We start from the raw sequence: 20,000 nt of genomic DNA on the forward strand, positions 1-20,000 counted from the left end.
CATTAGGTGAACTGTGTATCATGTGCTTATGAGCTGTGCATTGTGTGAGTGTTTGTATTTGTGTGCGTGTGTGTGTGTGTGACTGCATGCACTTCTGTGTGTTTGTGTGTGCACGTACATGTGCACACACGTGTGTGTGTGTGTGTGTGTGTGTGTGTGTGTGTGTGTGTGTGTGTGTGTGTGTGTGTACTACTGTGTGTGTGTGTGTGTGTACTACTGTGTGTGTGTGTGTGTGTGTGTGTGTGTGTGTGTGTGTGTGTGTGTGTGTGTGTGTGTGTGTGTGTGTGTGTGTGTGTGTGTGTGTGTGTGTGTGTGTACAGTGTCTGACTGCTGGATCAACTACATCTCCTTCTGTGGGCTGCGTACCCATGCTGACCTGGACGGCCGGCTGGTGACGGAGCTCATCTATGTGCACAGCAAGCTGATGATCGTGGACGACTGCACCACCATCATAGGTCAGCACTCAGCAGCTCTACCAGAGATTCTTCAAGTATGGAGATATGCCAAAGTAATAGGTTGCTATGGGCACCTAACATGACCAGGTTCCAGTCTGCCCAAAGGGGCGTGTCATAATACTCCTAGCATTGAATAGAACAGTCCTTAGGTCTGCCTAGGTCTGCCTAAAGGGGGATTTCCCCCCCTCCCCCTTGCAAGTATAGAACCCGGAAACAATGGGCCAATGGAACCTCTCTCTCTCTACTCTCTCTGGCTCTACACTCAAAGCACGTACACACGAGCACAAGCACACGCACACGCATGCACAGATGGACACACAATTCACATATACACATGCCCGCATACACACACACACACACGCACACACACATGCACATACAGCGACACACACAAACGCAAGTAACTCACTCTCTCACTCTATCTCTTGCTCTCTCTCTCTCTCTCACACACACGCACACAGACACACACACACACACACACAAACACACACACGCATACACATGTACACAACCACACACACTCTCTCTCTCTCTCTCTCTCTCTCTCTCACACACACACACACGGTATTTTAGAAATATTTCCCCATGTTAAAATTTATACATGAAGAGTTCAGATGCAAAACCCCCTAACTCCATTTCTGAAGACCTGCACTTCTGTGCTTTTAGAGAACTCCGTTGTTGGTTTGGGTTACATTCATGTACTTGATAATACATATAAATAGTTATATAACATAAATAAAATGAAAAAATATGCAATTTTGAAAGCTTTGTATTAAATACAAATGAATTAAGATTAATTTCTGAAAAGGCACTTAGGGGGTTTTGCATCTGAACTCTTCACATATACAGTATACATTTACTTAAATGTTTACTATGCAACCTCTCCAGCAAAAAATTACCCCAGCTTGGTTACTCTCCCCTTATCTTTTCACATGCAACACTAGCAAACTGCATGCACAATATGTTTTTTCACACATGTAATGTATATGAACACAATAATACAGACACCTACACAGTAGATGAATACAAGATTTGTTGATGCAGTAGCAAATCTTTTTTTTCCTCTCAAAATAAAACAGAGAGGTGAAATTCATCTTATGGCCACTAGATGGAACTATTGCCTTGGATAATCCTGCTGCCGATTCCACATTGTGACTACTATGGTATCCAGCTGTGTAAAAGGCTACAGATGCAGTTTACTAAGCTCTCTCCTCCGGTTGCCAGGTGTCATTACATGCCCGTTGCCCTCCCATACCACTGATGACATAGGCAAGAGGGGCAAGAGGGGCTTTAGGCTTTATGCTGTAGAATATATGTCAGCCCACTCCTCCTCATGGTGACTGGAATGGCTGGTGAGCTTACGCTGTCTGAGCTGTGTGTGTGTGTGTGTGTGTGTGTGTGTGTGTGTGTGTGTGTGTGTGTGTGTGTGTGTGTGTGTGTGTGTGTGTGTGTGTGTGTGTGTGTGTGTGTGTGTGTGTGTGTATGCATGTGGGTGTATGTCTGTCCTGGTGTGTGTGTGTGTGTGTGTGTGTGTGTGTGTGTGTGTGTGTGTGTGTGTGTGTGTGTGTGTGTGTGTGTGTGTGTGTGTGTGTGTGTGCGTGTGCGCGCGTGTGTACTGTGTATCACCCAGTGTAGGCTCGGCCAACATCAACGACCGCAGCCTTCTGGGGAAGCGTGACAGTGAGATGGCGGTGGTGGTGGAGGACTCGGAGTTCCAGCCGTCCGTCATGGATGGAGAGCCGTACCAGGCTGGCAAGTTCGCCCTGTCCCTCCGAGAGGAGTGCTTCAGGTGGGAACACGCCAGCCCTCTGCCCCCAATACCCCTCCTAACTGTGGTCATGCATCTTAGGTGCTGTTTCCACGTAGCAGGATATTTTTTTAGCAGGGTATTTTTTTCTCCTGTTAGGTGTAAACGCAACATGTGGATAAAAATAAATCCTCCACTGTAACGAATGCGTTTCAGCCCCCTAAACAGGATATTTTTTTCTCCTGCTTTTTATACCTGGATTTTAAATATCTGCTACGTGGAAACGGAAGGCCAAAACCAATGCAAAACCAATACAACCAGGAGAAAAAAATATCCACATATAAAAATATCCAGCTACGTGTAAACGGCACCTTAGAGTTCATTTTGTAGGCTACAGTACTCTTGAATTGTATGTGGACGTTTTTGTAGTAGCAGACATCAGGGTGCTGCAACCACAGCTAATACCCCTATTGTATGGAGTAAATGGTTTATGTCATTTATATCATTTATAGACATCAGCTGTGGCTGTACCACCTGAAGTCTGCTAAAAAAAATCCTTGGCCCATGAACACGTTTTTTTGAGCGAATACTATATGCAATAAGCATTTGGTGTTATATAATACAATACAATACAATACAATACAATACAATACAATATAATATAAAATTATATAATATAATATAATATAATATAATATAATATAATACAATACAATACAATACAATACAATACAATACAATACAATACAATGCAATGCAATGCAATGCAATGGAATGGAATGGAATGCAATGTAATGTAATATAATGTAGTCAACCATCGTAGATTCTATGGCCCTCCCCACTTTCTGCTAACATTGCCTGTGGTGTGCTGTCTGTGTGTGTTGCTGTAGGCTGGTGTTGGGACTGCTAGGTGACTACAATGTGGACATCAGTGATCCCGTATGTGACCGCTTCTACAAGGAGATATGGATGGTCACAGCAGCCAAGAATGCAAGTGTTTATGACAAGGCAAGTAGTTTTCTGCACACCCACACACGCACGCACACATGTACGCAAGCATGCACGCACGCGCACACACACATACACTCCACATAATTTTGAGATTAAAAAACCCTGCTTGATGTTACTAAATTTGGGGTAATTATACTGTGGCATGAAAAAGTAACCTGAAACTTATTTCAATTTGCAAGCACCATGTGTGAAAGCTAGCAAGCAGTTTCAATAGTACTAAATGGTGTAGGGGTAGTCGCGTAAGAATCGGAATTCTTACACGGGTCGCACCGGTAATGTAATTGAAGTTACGTTAATGTATGGGAAGCTGCGTGTGGATTTACTCCTCATGCGGCTATACCAGGAATTGAAGGTAAAATCTCGTTTGGGAATTTAATTAATTATGAATTAATTACTATTAATAAACAAATTAATTAAAATGTAATTTAAGGACCGTCTCATAAAATCCTTGGCCAAGGACCGTCTCATAAAATCCTTGGATTATCAATCACAATATTCAACAATAAATTGCTAAACACAGAATTAATAATAAGTTTTGTACTGGGGTTACTCAGCGGTTCACAGTGAACAGTAAGGCCTATTCTCTGTGATCAGCTGGGGTACACAAGCACAAAAGTTGATCTGAAGGCAAAGTTCTAATAATAGGTTGGTTGGGTGCACAAAGTAACAAGGACAACAAAATGCAATCAAATGATTTACTTTTATTAACTACTAGGTAATCTAATAAAATGCATTACATTCAAAGTCGGTTAAATGGAATAATAACAAAAATAAGGCACAATAATATAAAACAAGAAAGAAAATAAAAGAGGGGAAAAGAAAGAAGAGGGGGACAGGCGTTCAGCCTGTGTGTGTGTGTGTGTGTGTGTGTGTGTAGCAGGGGTCTGGTTGCTAGGCTACCACGTGTGTGTGTGGTTGACTAAGCTAGCATTAGCTACAGAAAGCATAGACAATGGAAAGGCTACTGATAAGTAGCTGCTTAGCAAAGGCCTAATGTCGTTTAGGCAGGGCCCAAAGGGTCCACAACAATGTCTGGGTTTCTGTAATAAATGCACACAATTCCGAGTGGAATGGAGAGAGAGAATTGAAGGGGGGAATGAGAGAGTAGTCAGGGGGAGGAACTCCCGCTGATTACTAGGTGCGTGTCTGTTGCTGGGCAACAATGGCGTCCGCTCGGCTAGGTTAACGTTAGCATCAGAACCGTGAACAATAGGGATAGCTAGCAGCTATGTAGCAAGTAAACCGTGTGGTTTCAGGCGCTTCAAGTCCCGTAGTGGACGCGCGAATGTATCAAAGGGTTCTGGAATTAACGATAACAAGTCCGAGTAGAACAGGGAGAGAAAGAAAACGAAATAAAAGAAATAGCAAGTGGGAGACGTTGCCGTCTACGCAGCCATTACGAGTTGTAAAACTACAGGAAGTGGGGTTTCAGCGTGCTTGTGTAGGCGCTGCAAGCCCAACTTGGCTAATGGCTAACTTGCAGAGCGCTCCGAGCAGAGTTGGCTATTCAGAGAATGGTTTACTACAGATTATGCACTCAAAGTGTATAAAAGAGTACCGAAATGCTCGGAGGGTTCTGAGAATCAAGTATTTCGAAAGGGAGAGAGTGAAAGAACGAGAGAGAGAGGGAGAGAGATAGAGAGAGAAGGGAAAGAGAGATGGAACTCTAGTGGCTATGCGTGTCTGTGTAAACAAATGGTTAGCGTTGCGTTGCTAACCTAGGGCTTTGTTATGGCCCGTTACAACAAAGGCGCTGCGCGTGTATTTGTGGACTAATGAGCGAAACGGTCGCGCTGTGACGATTCTCGGAGAGCTCCGAATATTGATGGTTAAATCAATACTTGAACTATTCCGTGCGAACGCCACAAGCGGGGTCGCTAGGCTTAGTAGCCAGTAATACAGAATGGATTAGCAGAGGGGAACCTAAGCTAAGAAGAAGGATAGACAGAGAATCAGGAGAAATGCAAATAAACATGTGCACATGAAAAATAACTCAAGTCATAGTTCAAAAACACATCTATCTCAGTACATAAGCTATGCCCAGTGCCTACTGTGTGAGATGAAGAGGAGGATCCAGTTTCCAAAGGCGCGGTACGTCCGTCTGGAAATGGGGATTGCAGTCCACGTTTCTCTCGTCCTCGAGAGTTTGGGGCTGCAAAAGTCTTTGTTGTTGCGGCTTCGAGATTCTTCGGTTGAATCCCAAATGCAAGAAGTTTGTTCCACGGAGGCGTGCGTGGATATTTTCTCGCAGTGAACTCGCCTTTAGTTCACAGTGTCCGGATGAAAGTCTTAAGATATGTCCAGGCAAGGTCTTAGACTTGAAGTGAGGAATTCTTTGCAAAGGTGTTTTAAGCTTACAGTGTGTGTAAGATGAACTCAGCAGTCTATGTTTGTTATTCGGCCAAATATCAAACAATACTTTGTCCAAAGTTGCGCAAGCTGCTCTATGCGTCTCGTCCGTCCCGCGGTCAAAACTAGAGTGACGAACAATGGTCCCTGGGGAACACTTCACGTGTGGCCAGGTGATTGTGGGTGGGGCTTTGGTCACAGCGCCTCCGAAAGGAGGTGGACTGAGAACAACATGGCAGGGACCCTGGGCCAGCCATTTGGTGGTCAGAGGGGAAGTAACTCTTTTACTAATGATTATTGATGACCTTCGTCTCAATCATCATCAGTTTGAGTCACATGATTCTCATAACTTTGTCATGAGTTTCTCTGCGTAGAGAAGTGGCAGGAATTGTACCTACAATGGCATACTACAGTATGTGTTCTATGTTCAAGTGAACAAATCATACTCTGTGTGTATGTGTGCAGGTGTTCCTGTGCTTGGCAACTGAGCCGGTGTTAAAATACTACCAATGGCAGGGGTACAGTGCGTTCTTACTGTGTGCCTGTGTGCAGGTGTTCCGGTGCCTTCCCACTGATGCGGTCCTGAGCTACCGCATCCTGCGGGACTACATGTCGCGCCCGTGCCTGGCCCACGAGGACCCGCTGCAGGCCTGCGACGAGCTGCGCAAGGTGCGCGGCTTCCTGGTACAGTTCCCCTTCTACTTCCTGTCCGACGAGAACCTCTTCCCTTCCATCAACTCCAAAGAAGGCATGATGCCCATCGAGCTCTGGACGTGAGGCATCATGGGACACAGTTTTATTCAGTGGCCCCACGGCCGCTGACAGCATTGACTGGGCTACGGGCAATAATATCGGAAAAGGCCCCCTTTTCAATACACAAAACAATGAGGACCCATTTCTGGACCCCCTCTCCCCCCGAAGGCCCAGGACACCTGACCCTGTCGTCCCCTTCTGTTGGCTTTTCTGGGTGGCCCCGTAACCCCCACCCTCTCCTGAAGCCCTGACTTTCTCTTCGCCTGGCAAACCAGACTATAAACTGAAGAGTAAAGCGCAGTCTGTTATTACACTATTAGAAAAATGGAGATACCAACAGACAGCTGCTGATCAAACCACTTCAAACTGCTGAACTGCACGCAATAGCACAAAGCAGCCATGTAGTTACTTACCGTGCGATCACACCGCCGGCGTTGAAAGAGCTACAACGCTGCTGACTCCTGCCTGGAAAGCGCAGGTCAGGGGCGTTGAACGCGGCAAACGATTCAACCTGAAGCGGTCGACCAAGAATCTCGACCAACCGAAGCTCGTGTTTAGAAAAATGCGAACATTCCATTGGCTGACGCCTGCTGGCGCCGAGCTCATTACATATTTTTAGATGAAGTTCAACTTTTGACGCCCTCTGCTTTTGACGCCCTCTGCTCTAAAAACGCTTTTGCTGCTTTTAACGCTTCTGCTGCCTGCTCTCCCATACAAAGTCAATTACTTCCGCATATTTCCACGTGTTCAACGCCGGCAGTGTGATTGCACGGTCAGTGCGCTAGGCCCCAACCAATACACTAACCACTCGCTACACAGATGCAAACAGAAAAACACATTTGCGACACAGAGTTCTGTGATTGGAGGACACATTTCAAGGCCTAGCTACATTTTTCTGCTCGCCAGGCAAAAAATATTTGTTGTCACTATGACGGTTCATCTAGCTTATTAGGCTAAAGTTGTCTGACAAGAAGGGAAGGAATATGGTGACCATGCCAACATGCTGAGGTTATGAGCCAATGAAAATGATATTTTTTCAATGTGATGAGTGTTAAATGGTCTCTGATCTGGAATAATAATATGGCCTTAAACTACCTCTAATAATTCTGTGCAAATGATCCGAGGTGCGTTCAAATTCACCAGCCTTCAGTATGTTTTGAGAAACTTGGAAATCTTCTTTGAGAACTTACATGTACAGTTACAGAATGCTTGAAGGTGCACTGTGTAGGATGGTGGCAGAGAAGGTATTGCAAATATGCTGCTCATTGAAACATTGCTGTCTAATGCCAAATTTGATCTTTTCATGAATATTTCCTAATTAATGAACTAAGATTTACTAGTATAACCAAAGTGCGGTAAGTTTTGCAGCTAAAAATGTCTATTTCTGGACATTCAAATTGGCGGACAATGGAGAAGATCCCCCTTTTCATGTATGAAAAGACCAAATTTCCCAGTCATAATGAATACTACTAAGAATTTGACAGTGGTGGTATTCATGAAAAAGGTAACATTTGTGAATGGGGAGCCTGAATTCTGGCAATAAATAACAAAAATACTACACAGTGCACCTTTAAAGTTCACAGTGGAAAAATGAAACTATTTGTCATTCCTGCAGAAAATGTTTACACTTTTACACACAATATATAAAAAATATATTCACAGTGAACGTCCCTAAATGAGTATGGCTGCCTGCTTTAGCATTGCCTTTAATTTGAATGCACCTTTGCTCTACAGTGCTGAAGCCTTACACCTAAAGACTTTACACCCGTCACAAATGAAGGCAATTTCTTCTCAGTTCACGCAGCCAACATAAGCTACCCAATTTCCCCCACTTATGTTTATGTGTTTGATCGCTGTTTTGTAAGGAAAAAAATCCTTTACCACATGCTGTGTTTGTGATGCATCTGCATCTGTCACAAAAAATGTTTGCTGTCGACATAATAAAAATGTACTGCTTTGTTTTAATTACAGTGGGTCTTTTGTAAGTAGTGTAGTTGATTTATTAAGTTTTAAGGTGGTATTTTGCGCACCAATGACAGCATTGATTTTGCGAGGAAAACAAACAAGACACAAAATGCGTCTATATAAAGCCTTTATTTAAAATCACATAATACTCATAAATTAAGATTTTATTTTGTATATATTATTTATAAAATATATTCTTTTAATCGTTTATATAGGACATTTCACAACGACACGTACTATAATTCATTTACATTCATGGCGAAGTCAGCATCAGATGTACAGTATATGCACTGTCGATCTACCTCTCGTCATACTGAACTCTTAGTATCAAAGCTACACGTAGAAACAACATGAAAGATTTACAGTAGTAGGACGTTTGGCACGACACACGAGAACAAAGACACACCAACCGTTTGAAGTGCTGTATGGCTTTTGTGTTAATCATGTAATTAATTGATATCTTATGCATTCCTGTTAGCAGCTCCTTAGTGTCAGTGTACCCTTCACCACAGAGCCTGTTGACTTCCAGAAGACCCACACAGTAGATTTTGCAGTGTTGACTTGATTCAACATCTGGAGAGGTGAATTTATTTAACCCATTAAGACTGTACAATACAACCCTTAACGCAGACTGCAGCATCTACAGCATTCATATTTACTTCTAACAGAGTTGACAATTCTATTAGATTTGTTTTAGACCCATTTGGCCTTAATGAGTTAACACTCTTCGAGTTGGTCCTAATCTCTGAGTGTTGAATTCATTGTAAAAATGTACAACCTCCTCGAGTAAATCTCTTCACGACTCCATCGGTAACACTTTATTTTAGGGATACATCTATTAGCACTAATACATACAATGTCCCTGTATAAGTAACTTGTAAGGCATGTACAAAGAAAAATCAAACATGTGTTAGGCAGGTATTCGCAAATGTCTTGTTCATTCACAATAAGGGATTTATTACCAATTTAACCTTAGTAAGGACCTAGTAGGCCTTAGCGTTTGCTTAGTACAGTACATGCCTTACAAGCTACTTATGCAGGCATTAACTTTGTATGTATTAGTGCTAATAGATGTATCCCTAAAATAAAGTGTTACCACTCCATCTAGTAGCAGCTATGATCACAGAAGAAAGAGACAGTTGCAGCATGAACCCACACTCCTACGGTATGACCCGGTATCCTTCCCCATTCTATCTGTCAACTAACCCTGCAAGACACATTCAAATGTGCAGTGACACTTTGAGGAGTTGCATCATATACACATATGTGATTAGAATTTGGCAGTGTGAAAACACTGAAATTGACTGGGTACCAACCCCCGAAATCCCAAACACCACTCCCCAAGCATCCCTATGAAAAAGCCAATGTATTATTCACAAACGAGTCAGTCTATCAACACAGTGATTCAAAAATTGCACAGGTTATCGACGACATGATACAGCATAAACTGTAGTGTGTGTGTGCGTGTGTGTGTGTGTGTGTGCGCACACATGTCTGTTTGCGTGTCAAAATCACACACGTTTGTCAACAGAGCAAGCTGCAGAATATAGTTTGTGTGCATGTGTGTGCGCGTGTGCGGCTGTGTTAGTGGCTGTGTGTGCTGTGCATGTGTCTATGGGCAGCAAGTAAAAAAAAGAAATATAATAAAACATCTCTCTCTCTACAGAGGGTCAACCACACAGTAAAAAAGTGGGGCGTCAACATTTCAGAGTAAACTTTTATAACTTTTATAACTCCAGATAGAGTATTTACAACACTGTGGAGTCAATGTTCCATAGTTCCATGTTCCAAATGTTTTGAGTGGGACCAAAAGTGATCTGAAATGGAGTTGAGTTCAACTCTTAAACAGTTATATTGACACCCCATATTTTACCCTCTTCCTCCTCCAACTCTTGCAGGGCTGGACTGGGCATTTTTGGCTTACACTTAGCCTGGGAGTACCCATGCTGCCTTGCGCATTCTTTTCGAATTGCTGGACATCACTTGTGATTTAGTATGGCGTTTGCTGCCAGACAAGCTTACACTGGTACCTCAGTACAAACAGTTTCCGTACTATATCCTCTTCCACTCAGTCCATCGTTTACATTGAAGATGGAACAATGGGTCACCCCTTCTAAACCTTGGGCCAGTCTCTTAAAACAATAAACAATAAAAAAATAACAGTATCGGTGGCCTTGGGGACTGTCGGAAAATGCCCTGTATGCCAGATTACCAGTCCAGCCCTGCACTGTGCTCCTTCCTATTGGCTCAGTCGGTCAAGTCGTCGTCCTCGCCACTCTCGTCGCTCTCCACGGTCAGCTGGCGCGTCCACCACTTCTTGACCTCCGACCCCGACGACGGCTGGTCGCTCACCGGGTTCATCTTCATCGTCCCTATGGACCTGCGGCTGGTGCGGCCTATTGAAGAGGAGAGGAGAGGAGATGAGAGGAGAGGAGAGGAGAGGAGATGAGAGGACAGGAGAGGAGAGGAGATGAAGGGAGAGCAGGACAGAACAGAGGAGAGAAAGGGAGAGATGAAATGAAAGAACAGAGCACATGGGGGAAAAGTGTAATGAAAGAGAAAGGGTGGGAGATACACAGATGAGACGAATGCAGACAGCAAGAAACAAGGGAGGACAGCAGAAGAGTGAAGGGGGGATACAAGAGAATAAAAGCACCGCGGTAAACAGCTCAGCAGGTGCCAATTCTGCATCCCTCTCTCTGGCTGAGCAACTGTGTAAGAGTCTCTTTAAACTTTAAAGGTAAGGTGACTTTATTGATACCCGAAGGTAGATTTGGTTGCAGGTAAAAGTAGCAAAAGCTCACACAACCAACTCAGTAGTGACATCAGTACTGCAGCGCAGCGCAGCGGCCCCGGGAGTACTAAACTTTTTATTAGCTTTTGCTGCTACTAAGTATTGTACCGGAAAACACAATTTCGTTGCCTTTTTGACTATGACAATAAATTCTCTTTGACTTTGACTTTGAATAAAAACTTGCACAGACAACACAATGCTAATGACAAAGGACAGTAACAAAAACAAAACATGACAAGCAGACAAGTGCTCCAAACAAGGATATAGAAAAGAATATTTTCGTTCAAATATTTATTGCATTTATTACAATTCCTGTGGCAATAGATCACACACAGTAGGAGCATAAGTGCCATGGAAGGGTTTCAAATGTGCACATCAAATGTGCGCTGCCAGTCAGGACCTGGAGGCGTTTTTACCTTATTCCTAATTCCCATGATACCATGTGCGAAAAATGGGTGACATGTCCACTTACCGGGTAGTTCTGTTGCCAGTTACTACTCTGTGTTTTACCTGCCGCAGCGAATAATTATCATATTGCAAATATGCAGGAGCAAGTGCCACCGGTTACGTGGCGCTATTCCGACATGTCACTCCTCCGACGTTAAAGTGGAAATGAAGCACTGACAACTATTATCATTTTTTGGCGGCTTATTTATTTTCATAAACGAATGGATGTTCGTTGGACTGCACTTTTAAGTAGTTTTGCTGAAAAATTAAATGTTATTACTGAGTTTCGCCACAAGGGCGCAGCCATGTTTGCCGCCTACGTAACGTAATGGTAGAAGTTGGTGGCTAATGTAGCCTTCCATTCACTTAACGTTAGCGTGTGCTAACTACAGCGCTAACTGACTCCAATCGTGGCAGTAAAATTGAAGAAGGACGAGGGGTTCATTTTACATTGTCCCTGGGTCTTCTATGTTATAGACCTACTATCAGATGAAAGAGAAATGCCAAGTGTCATTATCACTTTGTGTCAAAAAGCCTTTGCTACGAGCATGGTGGGATAGCTGCAGCCATCCACCCATTGCATCCACCATAGGACAGGAGTCAGGACTGTGGGGCTGCTCGCTCTCATAGGTTTGTAGTGACAGACCGTCACCAATAACGTCTTTTTCCTGCATTGTTGGACGCTAATCTGAAAGCCCATGTCATTCAGTAATAGAAAATAACTTGAAAAATTGGCGGAAGTTTGGAAAGCTTTGTGAACGGAAGGGACGCAGCCTGTGTGTGTGTGGCTATCCCATCCCCTCTCTCGTCTCGCTCTTGGAGTCGGAGGAGCTTTGGGGATTTGAAGTTGATGCCACGGGAAATGAGTACACACATTAAACTATCATGTCCTAAATTAAGTTATGGCATGCTTATTAAAGTAGCTGCATCTATTGTATTAAACTATTTTGTTATAAAAGCCGTGAATGCATCCTCAAACTGGCTGGATTGGATTTGACTGGATAACACCGACAAACGTGGGCACGTGAAGTAAAATTAATTCAGGTGCTTGGAAAATGTTGGCGAAATCATCGGAAGATGAAGGTAGGGAACTGCAACATTGCACGATTATGAAAGTGATCATGTTGGCTCATACCAAAATTTGTTAGCGACTTGTCACCTTAGCAAAAAAGCTGCTTGTTTACCTGTGGTTCATGTGATGGGATGTCTTGTCTGCCTTCATGCCTCATATTTGTTCTGTCCCACCCAAACACGTATTCTTGCTTCATTTGGGTTAAGCAAATAAGCTCATAATCAGCCACGCAAGTCCCAAATGTTTAATTCACTACTATCATAACAGCATTAGAATAGGACACTGCCATTCGCGTGACGTCACCCGCTGTTGGCTGGAAACGGTAACAGAAACGTTACGTGTTTGTGCTTTATTTTTTTATTAACGGCTTAAATTTCAGGCTTCAAAAAAAAAAAAAAAATTCTGGCTTATCTTACTGGTGTTATAGACCCCTATATTAGGTCACTGCTTCATTTCGTCTTTAATGTCTATTGTCGGAATACCGACACGTTTTCCACCGTGCGCCGCTATTCCTACATGCCGCTATTCCGACATCCCTAACCTTAACCCTCACCCTAACCCTAACCCTAACCCCTAAAAAGTGTCGGAATAGCGGCATGTCGGAATAGCGCTATGTCGGAATAGCGATTGCCCCCCAAGTGCCACCATACTTGAAAAAGGACTGCACCCCCACCTCCCGCTCGGGGCTCACCTGGTGGGCGCCACTGTCCCAGCTTCCTCTGTGGCCGTCCGTACTCCAAGGAGTCCTGGCGGAGGCTGCTGCCGGTCGACAGTGTGGGGCTGAGCATCTGCTGCAGATCGCTGTTCTGTTAGGAGCAACACAACACACACGACATGCACATCAGGCACACAGGCAAGTAGGAAATACAATACAGTAGTGGGTCATGGGACAAGGGGATTGTGTGTGTGTGTGTGTGTGTGTGTGTGTGTGTGTGTGTTTGTGTTTTTTTTGTGTGTGTGTGTGTGTGTGTGTGTGTGTGTGTGTGTGTGTGTGTGTGTGTGTGTGTGTGTGTGTGTGTGTGTGTGTGTGTGTGTGTGTGTGTGTGTGTGTGTGCGAGTGCGTGCGTGCATGTGTGCGTACATGCGTGTGTGTGTTACAAGAACATGGTAAGAATGGGTTGGGGGTGGCACCTCTGTCTGGGATGAGTTGTTCTGGTTGTTGATTAGTGTCACTAATCATAAATACATGTTTTATATTAATCAAGTCTCATCTCCTAAAATGCTTCATCTAGTTCGATGCCAGTATGAAGGTGGCAAGGTTGGGAGTGGCACCTCTGGCTGAGAGGGGTTGTCCTGGTTGTTGGGGTAGAGATCCTCGCTGGGCAGCGTGATGCTGGGAGGGAGGAACGGGTGCTGGATCTTCTGCTCTTCTCTCAGGCTTTGGATGATGCTGCACGACTGCTGCTGTTTCTGTCAGGGCAAAGGGAGCATCGCGGGTCAAGGGGACCTCATGGCACACAAATTCATATATGTGTGTGTGTGTGTGTTTGTGTGTGTGTGTGTGTGAGTTGACAAGTGTTTTGAGCCTATTGAAAGAACAGTGGGTATCTGCTTCTACGGTTTAATCTGATGGAACTAACAGGCTTCTGTATTCATAGAGATAGCCCACAACATACCATCAGTTTACTGTAAATTAATGTGTTGAACCGTGTACTCACTACTTTGTGTGTGTGTGTGTGTGTGTGTGTGTGTGTGTGTGTGTGTGTGTGTGTGTGTGTGTGTGTGTGTGTGTGTGTGTGTGTGTGTGTGTGTGTGTGTGTGTGTGTGTGTGTGTGCAGTATTTGTATCCTTCATTTTACCAGGAATGTCCCATTGAGATACATTATCTCTTCATCCAGGGAGTCCTGGCCACGGTGGCAGCGAATACGGCGACATGCACAGAAACATAGAGACAGCACAAGTAGCCACATGCATAGACACACAGACACAGACACATGCATAGACAACCCACGTAAACATATCAAGCATAGAAACACACTGACAACATGCAAAGAAAATGTACATAGCTATATGCATAATAAGTACACAGGCACGTATGCAAAAATGAACAAAATGTTAAAATACAATAGCCACAATATGGGATATAGGTCATGGTAAGTATAGATTGTGAGTATAGATTGTGTGTTCGCGTACGTGTGTGTGTGTGTGTGTGTGTGTGTGTGTGTGTGTGTGTGTGTGTGTGTGTGTGTGTGTGTGTGTGTGTGTGTGTGTGTGTGTGTGTGTGTGTGTGTGCGTACACGTGTGAGTACACGTGTGCATGCATGCATGCTTGCATGTATGCATAACCATACAAAAATGCAATATGTCAATATATACAGTATACAGTATGATATACAGTACATTATTGTAGAGTAGAGTAGAGTAGAGTCTGGCATATATGAATATGCATATAAGTAAAACATTTACACATACTGTATATTGATACTGTATTATTTCATATCAGTTCCACATCCCATGTATGAGTATATGACATCATATATTGACTAGGGCTGTCAAAGGATTATTTATATTGATCGACATTAATCTCAGAAATTCCATATTTCATCGCGATTAAGCGTGACTTGTACTCCATGTTTAATTTTTTACTTTGCATTTCAAGACAGTTTAAAACCCATAATGCAAAGTATTGCTGATCAGATGAACAACAACAAAAAAACGCAGTTCAATGATGAACAGCAGATGGCGCAGTTCGGAAAATAAAACGCTGGAACAGGCTTTCTTGAGCACGTTCCTCAAGATGTGGTGACATTTTTTGGTGATGTGACGTCGTGTGTCATCGGTACGCGTTGACGATAAAATGACAACATGCTAAAGGACTCTAATCATGATAAACATTTTGACAGCCGTAATATAGATGAGTCGGTAACACTTTATTTTAGGGACACATCTATTAGCACTAATACATAAAATATTAACACATGTGTAAGTAACTTGTAAGGCATGTACTAAGCAAAATAAGACAGTTGTTAAGCATGTATTCACAAATGTCTTGTTCATGCACAATAAGGGATTTATTACCAATATAACCTTAGTAAGGACCTAGTAGACCTAGATTTCTATTTATGTGTAAGCAGTAAGGGCCAGAATACAATGTGTATAAGCTCCTGGTACACTGTGTGAACAAACCCTGAACAGTGTGAAAACAGATGTGGAATAAGGGTCCCTATTCTAAAGTGATGCATTGCTCAGCCCAGATGGCTTAGGGCCCCCGCACTACCTAGGGCCCCCACTCTACGTCCCCCCCGGGAAGCAAAGTGTAAGAACATTTCAGATTCTACATTAGTCTCAGTAGGTATGAAGATCTCACTTATTCTACTCATTATGTTAAATGAGTAATTGGAAGCAATATATAGCAAGGATTGGACGTAAAGTTATCAATGACGGTGGGTGGTGAGATGTCATTTTTTCATACACCAATTAGTTTTTATTGTAAAAACCCTGCAATAAATGCAGAATATAACGATGAGTAATAGTTTGGAAGCGAAACTAAGCTATTCCTTTCTGATAAATAAGTTAATGTTTGAGAAACTTAGCTACAAGAAGTGCAGTGCATGATGGGTACGCCCTTAGTCAGAAATGCAATGCATGGCCAATGCAGCAATGATAATATTTCTGTTGTTACGTACATGGCAAATTGTTTGGATAGCAACTAAATTTCACAAGTGAGGGGAGGAGCTAAGGACGTAAGCTCAGAGCTGGGTAGGTTGTCTGTTGGCCTAGATTGCGTACCCATCATGCACTGCACTTCTTGAAGCTAATGTTCTCAAACATTCACTTAATTATCACAAAAGAGTAGTTTAGTTTTGCTTCAAAACTATTATTCTAATGTTCTGCATTTATTTTGGGTTTTTTTTTACAATTAAAACTCAGTGGTACATGAAAAAAAAATTACATCTCACCAACCCACCGCCATTGACAAGTGTACGTTCAATCCTTGCTATATGTAGGCTCTTGTTACCTCCTTTTCATTGATATGAACAAGAGAAAACTAGATGACTCGGCTGGGTAAGTATTACTTATTTGATATACCCTTACACTTTGTAGATCGGGGGGGCTAGGTAGTGCAGGCCTGGGTGGTGTGGGGGCCCTAGGACTTTGGTAGTGCAGAGGCCCTGAGCCATCTGGGCTGACCAATGCATCACTTTAGAATAGGGACCCTTATTCTGCATCTATTTTCACACTGTTCAGGGTTTGTTCACACAGTGTGTCGGGAGCTTATACACATTGTATTCTGCCACTTACTACTTACTAATAAATAGAAATATAGGCTTACTGGTCCTTACTAAGGTTATATTAGTAATAAATCCCTAATTGGGCATGAACAAGACATTTGTGAATACATGCTTAACAACTGTCTTATTTTGCTTAGTACATGCCTTACAAGTTACTTACACAGGCATTAATATTGTATGTATTAGTGCTAATAGATGTGTCCCTAAAATAAAGTGTTACCGATGAGTCAAATAAATACTTCACATATACAGTATATATCATGTCTATGTATTTTACATAGTACAGTATGTATATGCAGTACAGCATATACTGTATATGACCATGTATTACCAGTGCAGTTGTGTATGGGATAAACACATGTTGCTATGGTTACTCTAAGATGCAACTGATACAGTAAGCTTGAAAACCCACAACACAAACATCAGATTACAGTAAATGTGTTGAGCTGTGCACAATTGTTCTGTGTATGTGTGCGTGTGTGCGTGCGTGTGCATTTATGTTTTATTTTACCAGGAAGGTCCCATTTAGATATTTAGATATTATTTCTTCATCCAGTGACTCCTGGCCGAGGAGGCAGCAAAAATGGTGACGGAAAATTTCAACATGCATAGACAACACACAGACAACATGCATAAACATCAACGATAGACAACATGCACAGAGAACATGCATAGACAACACACGCAGACATGCATAGACAAAACACAAACAAATGCATAGACAACACATAAACACATGCAATATTAGTACACAATCAAGTACGCAAACATTCATTCAAAAAATGAAATGAAACAAAGACCAAATAACAAAGCACAAAAGCATTCCAAATGCCAACAGAAAGAAAAGTGAAGAGCTAAGGTAAGATTTTCAGTGACATTTAAGGAGGGCAGGTTAGCAATATTTACAATACAATGTGTGTGCGCGTGCGTGCGTGCGTGCGTGCGTGCGTGTGTGCATGTGCGTGTGTACGTGTGTGTGTACGTGTGTGTGTACGTGCGTGTGTACGTGTGTGTGTGTGTGTGTGTGTGTGTGTGTGTGTGTGTGTGTGTGTGTGTGTGTGTGTGTGTGTGTGTGTGTGTGTGCGTGTGTGTGTGCGGGACTCACGGCGCGTATGCGTTTGAGGCACTTCTTGAGCCACATGCGTATGGTCTGCTTGGCCACTTCTTCTTCTATGGTGTACTCCAGCTGCTCTCGAGCCAGCAACTCCTCCACCTGCAGAGACTTGCGGATGTCCACCGAGCGGTACGACAGCATGCTGCAACACAAACATACGGACACACAAACATACGGACACACACACACGCGCCCGCACACACACACACACGCGCCCGCACACACACACACGCTCATTCATTATACACAACACACACACACAGCATACACACACAGCGCACACACACACACACACACACACACACACACACACACACACACACACACACACACACACACACACACACACACACACACACACACACACACACACACACACACACACACACACCCCGCGACACCTGTCTCTCATCTGAGCACGTTCTGGAAGGTGGCATTCCCTCCGTTATGAAGAGCTCTAGTGAACTTATATCATGAATAAACGTCTATGTCCACTTTTGACGCCTATGATTCCCTTTCCCCTTGGTCCTGTCCCCATCTCCCCCTCCAAGCCCTCTGCCCCTGTGTCCCTCACCTGAGCACGTCATGGAAGGTGACGTCCCCTCCGTTGTGCAGGCGCTCCATCTCGTAGCACATGTGCTTGAAGAGCAGCTTGTCCTTGTCCAGGTCCACCTCCAGCCGCCCCCGCAGCAGGCGCAGCAGGAACTTCACACGGGACGTGGGGATCACACCCTGACGTGGAGGAGAGACAGAGAGAGAGAGAGAGAGAGAGAGAGAGAGAGAGAGACAGAGACAGAGACAGAGACAGAGACAGAGAGAGAGAGAGTTGGGGCAGTTGGGGGGGGGGCAGTGACAGAGAGAGAGAAGAGAGTGGTAGAGAGAGATAGAAAAAGAAGGGAGAGAGAGAGAGAGAGAGAGAGAGAGAGAGAGAGAGAGAGAGAGACGTAGAGGAGGAAGAGGGTTGCAATGTTCTTTTATGAAGCTACTGTCTTAATTTGACACAAACACTGAGAAAAGCCCTCTTCTAACATTTTTGCATTAATGAAATCCTTGCAATAATGAAAGAAGTTGTTATGCCTCTATAGCCTTCTCAGCTTCAGCAAGATATTTGCTGACTCAAACACTCATTATGCAAGAAACGAGACAGTCGCTCCCAACTCCTAGACTGAGGCCCAATGTCTACTTGAAGTTACATCACTACCCTGTCAATGACCCTCCATTATATTTATTTTATAAATAAAATAATAGACCCTCTGGTGACTTCACCAGTCGGATAACTTTAAAAACTTGCATATAAAGTTATTAATGTCTGGACGAAAACGCTACTGAAGGCAGTAAACATTGTACACAAAAGCTGCAAAACATCCGGTAACTGGTGATAAGGTCTAAAGTTTGAGAATGCAAAGCAATCTTCTTGTGTATGTCTGTGTACGGATTTTAGATCTGTGGTTAACAGTGTGTTTATTAATTTATGTCTTGGCAAGGAAGCCCATCTTGCTCCATCAGAGTCCTGACACACAAACACACAGGCACGGACACGCACACATGTACGCACGCATGCAGTGGCGGAACAATTGCACATAGGGCCCCAGGGCAAGACACTTATAGGGCCCTCCACATGGCCTGCCCTGGTCACAATAGGGCCCCCACTACTAACACAGGAGAGCCCTGAGCCAAGGGGCAAATGCCCTGCTTGCCCTCCCTAAATCTCCGCCCCTGCACGTATGCAAGCATGCACGCATGCTCACTGTCACGTCTACACGTGATGACTCATAACTACTACTGTCTACTCTTGACAACTCATAATAACATCAGTCAGCTCTAGGGATGACAACATCGATGCACATGATTGGTTAATTTGGACAGACACCAATCTATGATGGACACACACTGGGGAGGGAGATGGATCAATGCTACATGTAAACTATCACGTGCACATGCACACGAAAACGCACAAACGCGCACACACACAAATACCGGTACACACACACATACACATACACACACACACAAACACCGGTACACACACACACACACACATCCACACACCTCCCGCTTGTC

General features: G+C 43.6%; 2 protein-coding genes across 2 annotated transcripts in view; one reads left to right on the top strand and one right to left on the bottom strand.

Moving 5' to 3' along the window:
* Nucleotides 1-6,343, top strand: part of si:ch211-168k14.2 (phospholipase D1) — a 67,050-nt gene extending 60,707 nt beyond the window's left edge. Inside the window, exons 23-26 of the mRNA XM_063212880.1 lie at nt 321-455; nt 2,091-2,244; nt 3,093-3,210; nt 6,115-6,343. Coding sequence (XP_063068950.1) covers nt 321-455; nt 2,091-2,244; nt 3,093-3,210; nt 6,115-6,339 — 632 coding nt within the window. The 3' untranslated portion in view covers nt 6,340-6,343. The remainder of the gene's footprint in view (nt 1-320; nt 456-2,090; nt 2,245-3,092; nt 3,211-6,114) is intronic.
* A 3,638-nt stretch (nt 6,344-9,981) lies between these two features.
* nalcn (sodium leak channel, non-selective) overlaps nt 9,982-20,000 on the bottom strand; it is a 177,300-nt gene continuing 167,281 nt past the window's right edge. The window contains exons 41-48 of the mRNA XM_063213611.1: nt 19,989-20,000; nt 18,514-18,671; nt 17,931-18,081; nt 17,337-17,387; nt 14,393-14,437; nt 13,866-14,003; nt 13,285-13,399; nt 9,982-10,676 (exon numbers count right to left, since the gene is read on the bottom strand). The exon at nt 19,989-20,000 is cut by the window's right edge and continues 104 nt beyond it. Coding sequence (XP_063069681.1) covers nt 10,528-10,676; nt 13,285-13,399; nt 13,866-14,003; nt 14,393-14,437; nt 17,337-17,387; nt 17,931-18,081; nt 18,514-18,671; nt 19,989-20,000 — 819 coding nt within the window. The 3' untranslated portion in view covers nt 9,982-10,527. The remainder of the gene's footprint in view (nt 10,677-13,284; nt 13,400-13,865; nt 14,004-14,392; nt 14,438-17,336; nt 17,388-17,930; nt 18,082-18,513; nt 18,672-19,988) is intronic.

This window comes from Engraulis encrasicolus, chromosome 13 (assembly GCF_034702125.1).
Source record: "Engraulis encrasicolus isolate BLACKSEA-1 chromosome 13, IST_EnEncr_1.0, whole genome shotgun sequence".
Taxonomy (NCBI): Eukaryota; Metazoa; Chordata; class Actinopteri; order Clupeiformes; family Engraulidae; genus Engraulis; species Engraulis encrasicolus.